Source organism: Solea solea, chromosome 21 (genome assembly GCF_958295425.1).
Source record: "Solea solea chromosome 21, fSolSol10.1, whole genome shotgun sequence".
Classification (NCBI taxonomy): Eukaryota; Metazoa; Chordata; class Actinopteri; order Pleuronectiformes; family Soleidae; genus Solea; species Solea solea.
Window position 1 is genome coordinate 19,702,451 of NC_081154.1, and position 8,553 is coordinate 19,711,003.

Here is an 8,553-nt window from a genome sequence, read left to right on the forward strand (position 1 = left end):
TGTGCCGATGTCTCTCAGGTAAAGCAGATTGTGACGACAGATTTCTGCTGACTTCAGGAGTTGAACTGAGAGAGAGAGAGAGAGAGAGAGAGAGAGAGAGAGAGAGAGACAGAGACAGAGACAGAGATAGAGAGAGAGACAGAGACAGAGATAGAGAGAGAGATAGAGAGAGAGAGAGAGAGAGGTAAGAGTGGATTTCTCAGTGTCTCAGTACAGTCGTCAGAAACTTCATGTTCTGATCTCACCCTCTGCATCTGTCCTTCCATCTTTCTTTCTTTCTTACGAGGACAGACGGACCATTGTCCTCTCCCGTCCACCACACAGTCCCCTCACTGTGCTCTGGACGTTCAGTCCTTTACGCCCACTCACACCCTCTCTCCATCCCATAGTTAAAACCTAGCATTGTGTGCAGCATGAGGACCAGTTGTCTCACACACACACACACACACACACACATACACTGGGATTATTGTCCAACATGTCCTCCACACAAGAGTGAAGTGATGATTGTTCTCCACACAGCCACACATTCATAACTGTGATGGGACATTTAGGGACAGTGGTGTCTCTCACACTGTCTCACACTCTGATTTCACTGTTTTCACTCTGTTTTCACTCTGTTTTCAAATCTGTTTTCACTCTGTTTTTAAATCTGTTTTCACTCTGATTTCAACTCTGTTTTCACTCTGTTTTCACTCTGTTTTCACTCTGTTTTCAACTCTGTTTTCACTCTGTTTTCAAATCTGTTTTCACTGTTTTCAACTCTGTTTTCATCATTTTCACTCAGTTTTCCCCTCAATTTTCACTCTGTCTTCAACTGTTTTGACTCTGTTTTCGACTCTGTTTTCAAATCTTTCAAATTATTATATTCATATTTAAATCTAGATCTGTTTCACAAACGTGAGCAAAAACTGGGTTACTGTGTGTGTGTGTGTGTGTGTGTGTGTGTGTGTGTGTGTGTGGCGTGTGTGGGTGTGTGTGTGTGTGGTGTGAGAGAGAGAGAGAGAGAGAGAGCGAGAGAGAGTGAGTGAGCGTGAACAGCTGCAGCAGGGTGGATCCTGGGGACTGGGACTTGAACTGGACCGAGTCCTGGACCAGACCCAGAGCTCACAGTCCTGGTGCTTCATCATGAACTCCACCTACTGTCGTCAGCGCTCAGCAATGAGTGACAACATGAACTATGAGAACATGAACTCACTTTATGTCCACACCCATCTCAGCTCTATATAACAATAATAATATTATTATAATCATAATAATAATAATAACTATAATAATAATAATAATAAAGTTAATGAACCAGTTCAACTTTAGTTTTATACGCTGAAGTTTATAAACCACTCACTCTCCCACACCAAATTCAGCATTTGAAATACTTCAGTCAGATTGACCTCAGTAACACAAAGTGACCACACGAGGCAGCAGTAGACCAGCAGCTCCTGTGTCCCTGCGAGCTAAATCACTGATTTTCTCAATGGGGTTTGGTGTGGGAGAGTGAGTGGTTTACAAACGTCCAACAGTGAGATAAAGACGTGATCATGTTCTTAAAGATATCGTAGCTTAAGCTGATGTAGAATTAATGAAGTAAGTGATAGAAACAGAAACACAGGATCTTCTCACTGAGTCTTTCTGCTTTCACATGCTTCACATACCAACATGCAGCAGCGTCGGCTCGCCGCCTGGATGCTGTTATGCAACTGACAGATGTTTGTGGGAGCGAGTGAATGTTAAAGAGCACAGCGTTGAATCTGCACAGAGGGATTGTGGGATAGGTGGAGGCCCAGCTGGTCGAGGCCAGCGTCAGGGCGGAGCTAACCCCAGGGACAAACTCTGACAACAGCCAGATTCTCTAGGTTTCTCACAGTCTTTTACTGAACTGACACAAAACAACAGCAAGAGATGAAAGACATGAAAGACACGAAACAACAGCAAGAAAGGAAAGACATGAAAGACACAAAACAACAGCAAGAAAGGAAAGACACAAAACAACAGCAAGAAAGAAAAGACATGAAAGACGCAAAACAACAGCAAGAAAGGAAAGACATGAAAGACACAAAACAAGAGATGAAGGACATGAAAGACACAAAACAACAGCAAGAAAGGAAAGACACGAAAGACACAAAACAAGAGATGAAGGACATAAAAGACACAAACCAACAGCAAGAAAGGAAAGACATGAAAGACACAAAACAACAGCAAGAAAGGAAAGACATGAGAAACGAAACAACAGCAAGAAAGGAAAGACATGAAAGACATAAAACAAGAGATGAAGGACATGAAAGACACAAAACAACAGCAAGAAAGGAAAGACACGAAAGACACAAAACAAGAGATGAAGGACATAAAAGACACAAACCAACAGCAAGAAAGGAAAGACATGAAAGACACAAAACAACAGCAAGAAAGGAAAGACATGAGAAACGAAACAACAGCAAGAAAGGAAAGACATAAAAGACACAAAACAACAGCAAGAAGGGAAAGACATGAAAGACACAAAACAACAGCAAGAAAGGAAAGACATGGAAGACACAAAACAAGAGATGAAGGACATGAAAGACCCAAAACAACAGCAAGAAAGAAAAGACATGAAAGACACGAAACAGCAAGAAAGGAAAGACATGAAAGAAACAAAACAACAGCAAGAAAGGAAAGACATGAAAGACACAAAACAAGAGATGAAGGACATGAAAGACACAAAACAAAGCATCAAAGTTTTTTGTGTTTCTTACAGAAAATGTTCTTCTTATTTCCCTGAAAACATCAACACAAGTTTTCTCTTTTTGATTGAAGTACAATTTCACGTTAGTTACAGGGAGTGAGCGTTAACACGCCGCACCTGCTCGAACTGGTTGCTTAGCGACCGGCAGTGACACCTCAGTGAGGGGCAGGATGTAGACGTCGGGGCTGCCCTGCGACGTCGGCGATGCCAGACGTGTGTCGCCGTGGAAGTCATCGCCGTCCACGTTCTTAAACTCCTGAAAAACAGCACAACAAAGAGAGGTCAAAGGTCACACAGGAGAACAGGGGTCAATAAGGTCACAAATTTAAGAACATGAAGATGCAACTTCACAACAAAGGAAAACATGATGTTTTATCTCAGGATTCTGAAGATTACAGAGGAGGAGGATGAAGAGGAGGAGGGATTTGGCATCCTCCATAGAACGGATGTCAGAATAAAAGTCTCTTTAGTTCAGAGCAGCAAAGTCGCAACACTGGAAAAATGTGACCTGATCCAGCCCCCCATCACACACACACACACACACACACGCACACACACACACACACACACACACACACACACACACACACACACACTCTTTTGTAAAGTAAATAAGATATATAAAAATATGAATGGATTATAACGGTTGAACTCACATCATAAAAGTAGTTTGTTGTCAAATTTAACACAGTCACAGTCTTTAATCTGACTTTAATCTGATATTAATGTCACTTTAATCTCACTTTCCTACCTAAAATTAACAAAACAAACTGAAGAGTTTCTGCTGTCTTACCTTTACTCAGGGTCTCACACACACACACACACACAGTCTTCATCGTCATCATCGTCATGGTTGTGTCCACAGATGAGGAAGAGGAGGAAGAGTTTGTGACTCTGACTGAATGAGACTGCAGTGAATGAAGGGATGAGGGAGAGAAAAGAGAAAAGGAGGAGGGGCCGGGTGTGTGTGTGTGGAGGAGGGGGGCTGATGAAGGAGGTGTTTACACGTCGACTCATGAGGAAGAGGAGGAGGAGGAGGAGTGTGACATAATTTTCTTTCTTAGAAGGAAGTGTGAAGATGAAGAATTCAACTTTTGCACAAAAACTAAAACTGACTTTTTACACTACGTGTGTGTGTGTGTGTGTGAGTGTCTCTGTGTGTGTGTGTGAGTGTGTGTCTCTGTGTGTGTGCATGTGTGTGTGAGTGTGTGTCTCTGTGTGTGTGTGTGTGTGCATGTGTGTGAGTGTGAGTGTGTGTCTCTGTGTGTGTGTGTGTGCATGTGTGTGTGTGTGAGTGTGTGTCTCTGTGTGTGTGTGTGTGCATGTGTGTGTGAGTGTGTGTCTCTGTGTGTGTGCATGTGTGTGTGTGTGAGTGTGTGTCTCTGTGTGTGTGCATGTGTGTGTGTGTATGTGTGTGTACCAGGTATTACTAATGTTGTGGGGACCAAAACCTGTTTACACAGTCACAATATGGGGACTTGTCCTCCTTGTGGGGACAAAAAGCAAGTCCCCATAACGTAAATTACTACATTTTAAGGTGAAGATATGTTTCATGGTTAGGTTGAGGTTAGGGTTAGGGTTAGGATTAGGATTAGGCCAGTAGTAATTGTGGTTAAGGTTAGAGTAAGTCTCCAAGAAATGAATGTAAGTCAATGCAATGTCCCCTCAAGTCATGAATGTCGAACATGTGTGTGTGTGAGTGTGTGTCTCTGTGTGTGTGTGTGAGTGTGAGTGTGTGTGTGTGTGTGTCTTTTTTCCTTCTTTCTGCTCTGGGAAAAACTGTTGTCTAATTCCAGATGAGGCCGGATGTGCTGTGGACTCATGTCTGTCCTCCCTCCTCCTCCCTCTGCTTGGCCTCTTTCTCAGACACACCCTAATGGTCCGGTCAGCTGGGTGGTCCAGAGACCGGACCACCGTGGACACACACACACACACACACCTTGAAGCGGACTTTGTTCTTCCTGCAGCAGACACAGGCCAACATGAGGAAGACGAGGGTGAAGAGTGCAGAGAAGGAGATGGACACCGCGGCCAGGGACGACGTCCAGGACAGCTCACTGAGCGCAGCGCCATCTGCAGGACATGATGAGAACAGTAACAGTAACAGTGCAGCTCATACACTAATGCATGAGCTGCAGCACTTTAAAACTGCACCGTAACCATAGCAACAGAGACAGACACACAGACCCTCAGCTGTTTACTTAGATCTGATAAATCCACACACACTCACTCACTCACTCACTCACACACTCACTCACACTCACTCACTCACTCACTCACTCACTCACTCACTCACACACTCACACACACACTCACTCACTCACTCACTCACTCACACACTCACTCACTCACTCACACACTCACTCACACACTCACTCACTCACTCACTCACTCACTCACTCACTCACTCACACACTCACACACTCACACACACACTCACTCACTCACTCACTCACACACTCACTCACACACTCACACACACACTCACTCACTCACTCACTCACTCACTCACTCACTCACTCACTCACACACTCACACACACACTCACTCACTCACTCACTCACTCACACACACACACACACACAGCAGCAGTTGTAGTTGTGTGGCGACACCTAGTGGTGAAGACAGTGAAGTATAATAGGAAATAATAGAATATAATGATGTTTATTTGATTTTCTTAAAACTGTTTTATATTTCTAACTAACTTCATGTACTGAATGAAAAACAACAAAATAGTTTGAAAGTAGAAGTTTAGTCTCACGAAAACTCGTTCCTTTTATAACTTTTATATATACATCAGTCAGTCAGTCATCATCTACCGCTTTATCCTCCACCAGAGGGTCGCGGGGGGTGCTGTGCCAATCTCAGCTACATCGGGCGATAGGCGGGGCGATAGGCGGGGCGATAGGCGGAGTCACACCCTGGACAGTTGGCCAGTCCATCACAGGGCCACACACAGATAGAGACAAACAAGCATTCACTCTCACACTCACTCCTATGGTCAAGTTAGAGTGTCCAATTTTACCTAATCCCCACATTGCATGTTTTTGGACTGTGGGAGGAAGCCAGAGAACCCGGAGAGAACCCACGCACACACGGGGAGAACATGCAAACTCCATGCAGAAAGGCCCCTGTTCCAACCGGGGCTCGAGTGCTAACCACTACACCACTGTGTGGCCCCTTTATATATACACATATACATACATACATACATATATACATATATATGTATGTATATGTATATGTATATGTATATGTATATGTATATGTATATGTATATATATACATATACATATATACATATGTATATATGTATATATGTATATATATACATATACATAAACCTACAACCTGCTGTAGCTGAACATCTGTGTGGACTCACACACACACACACACACACACACACGTGCACGTCTGTATCTCACTGTGAGACAGACTTTTCCAACAGGAAACTGAAGTCTGTAAACCACTCACTCTCACACACCAAACCTCATAGAGAAAATCAGTGATTTTAACATCACACACACAGGAGTTGTTGATCCACTGCTGCCTCCATCACTAAGTTCTAATGTCTTATTTTAATGAATTCAGTATTTGAAATATTTCATTTAGACTTAACTCAGTGACACAAAGTGACCACACGAGGCAGCAGAGGACCAGCAGCTCCTGTGTCCCCGTGAGCTTAAATCACTGATTTTCTCTATGAGGTTTGGTGTGGGAGAGTGAAGATTTTAGACACTTAACAAAAGTCTAATAGATTCTCGGTCAGTTAATGACGTCTTTATCTCACTGTTAAGACTTTTCCAACAGGAAGCTGAAGTTTGTAAACCACTCACTCTCCCACACCAAACCTCATAGAGAAAATCAGTGATTTTAGCTGCTGGTCCTCTGCTGCCTCGTGTGGGGGGGTACACACTACAATATTGAGTCAATTTCATTTTTCATCCTCTTCTGGAAACATGATGCAAAAACCATAGTCTGCTGCACCTGCTGGTTGCCATAGAAACCAGCAGAATAATGACAGGCCAGATGTGCTGCATGAACAACAACCATCTCTAACTGGATCAGCCCCGCACACAATCACACGCACTGTCCCTTTACAGATGCTCAGCTCACGCGCGAGCTTCACAAAACGTTCACCTTGATTTTATCTGGATTTATCATGACGTCACTCCCGTGGTTATGTAACAACAGTCGCACCACAGACATCTTCTTAGTTGAGGAATGTCGCCTCACCTGCACTGAAATGAGAGCTGAGCGCGAGACAGCAGCTGAAAACAGCTGAGGAGACGAGGAAGAGGAGCAGCAGCATCTTCATCACCTTCATCACACAGAGACACAGAGAGAAAACGCAGCGACTTCTGCTCCTGAGCGACCACAGACCACCGTCATGCTTCCTTCTCGTTTCCTTCACGTTTCCTCGTCCCTTACTCCCATCCTCCACCAGGAACGAGGAGGAGGAGGAGGAGGAAGAGTCCCTCAATCCACCGGCTTGATTCACAGATGAATTTCTCTTCACGTTATCGTCATCATCATCATCATCTTCATCCTCAGCCCTCGATCACGTGACTCCAGTCAAAGCAAATCAAAGGCTCAGGTTTGTGGAGTCGGAGCTGTCCGAGGTGCTGACGGCGAGAGCGCCATCTTGTTTGGTAATGAGCCCAAATACAGTTTATGTGTGTGTGTGTGCGCGCGCATGTGTGCGTGTGCGCGTATGATTGCTTATGTGTAAATAAAAACATTCTTAATTGTGCAGATTAATGATTAATTTTCTCTCTATGTTCATATATTTAATATTTTATATGAAATACTGTACATGCACACACACACACACACACACACACACACACACAGAGGCCCCTCCTCCTCAGTCTGGATAAATGGGATGGTTGCGTCAGGAAGAACATCCGGTCTGAATGACCGGAAACACTCAGGTAATTCACTGTAGCGACCCCTAGAGGGAGGAGCCAAAAATAAATGTGATGAACAGCAAATATAAACACAACCTGAAAAATGACGTCATGATGATGTCACAGGTGTCGTGATGACGTCATGACGCTCTGTCCCTCTGTGTCCTCTCCCACAGTTCAGCGCTGCCCTCTGGTGGCAGCAGCTGTCACCAGCAGTCATCAGTGCACTGTGAGGTAATAGCCTGTAGTCACCACTGGGGGTCAGCAGCTCCCAACTCTTGAAGCAGCACGTGTACACGCTATGGTCAGATTATTTACAGATTATAATCTGTCACTAACAAACAACACTTTACTGAGAATGTGACCTAATCACATCATCTGAAGATAATCTGAAGATAATCTGAAGATGATCTGATGATACGTTGGAACTGGTTTATAGAACAAAAAGAGGTTCAATCTATTTAAACTGAGTCTGCAAAAGAATGACTCATGATTCTGGTTCCTCCCAAACTGAGACTCCACCTAAACCACAGAGGACACAAACCTGAGCTGCAGGGGCGTCACTAGGTTATAAGGACAGGGGGGGCTTAGCCCCCAGGAGATGCACAGAATGTGAGCGAACGTTTAATTTCACAAACAGCTAACAAAAACTGAGAAATGGCACGTTTTGGACAGATTTAACAGAGACACTTTACTGTGCAAATGTTTTAGGCCACCATTACATTTTTAACACAGTACAACAACAAACACAGGAAGTACTGTATGTTTACAGCATTAACAACAACAACAAAAAGAAAAAAATCCACATAGTTACAGTGCCGTATTTAACCAATGCTTCTTATTCATTAAGAGCCCACATGTATTAGCCAAAACTGTATGCAAAAAAAAGAGCACTGTGTTCTCAGAAAGTACACCATTTTAAAA

At 43.7% G+C, this 8,553-nt stretch overlaps 1 protein-coding gene across 1 annotated transcript in view; it reads right to left on the reverse strand.

Annotated features, from left to right (window-relative positions):
* aatkb (apoptosis-associated tyrosine kinase b) overlaps window positions 1-7,144 on the reverse strand; it is a 12,917-nt gene extending 5,773 nt beyond the window's left edge. Inside the window, 4 exon segments of the mRNA XM_058621652.1 lie at window positions 6-65; window positions 2,837-2,975; window positions 4,659-4,792; window positions 6,956-7,144. Coding sequence (XP_058477635.1) covers window positions 6-65; window positions 2,837-2,975; window positions 4,659-4,792; window positions 6,956-7,046 — 424 coding nt within the window. The 5' untranslated portion in view covers window positions 7,047-7,144.
* Window positions 7,145-8,553: the final 1,409 nt, after the last annotated feature.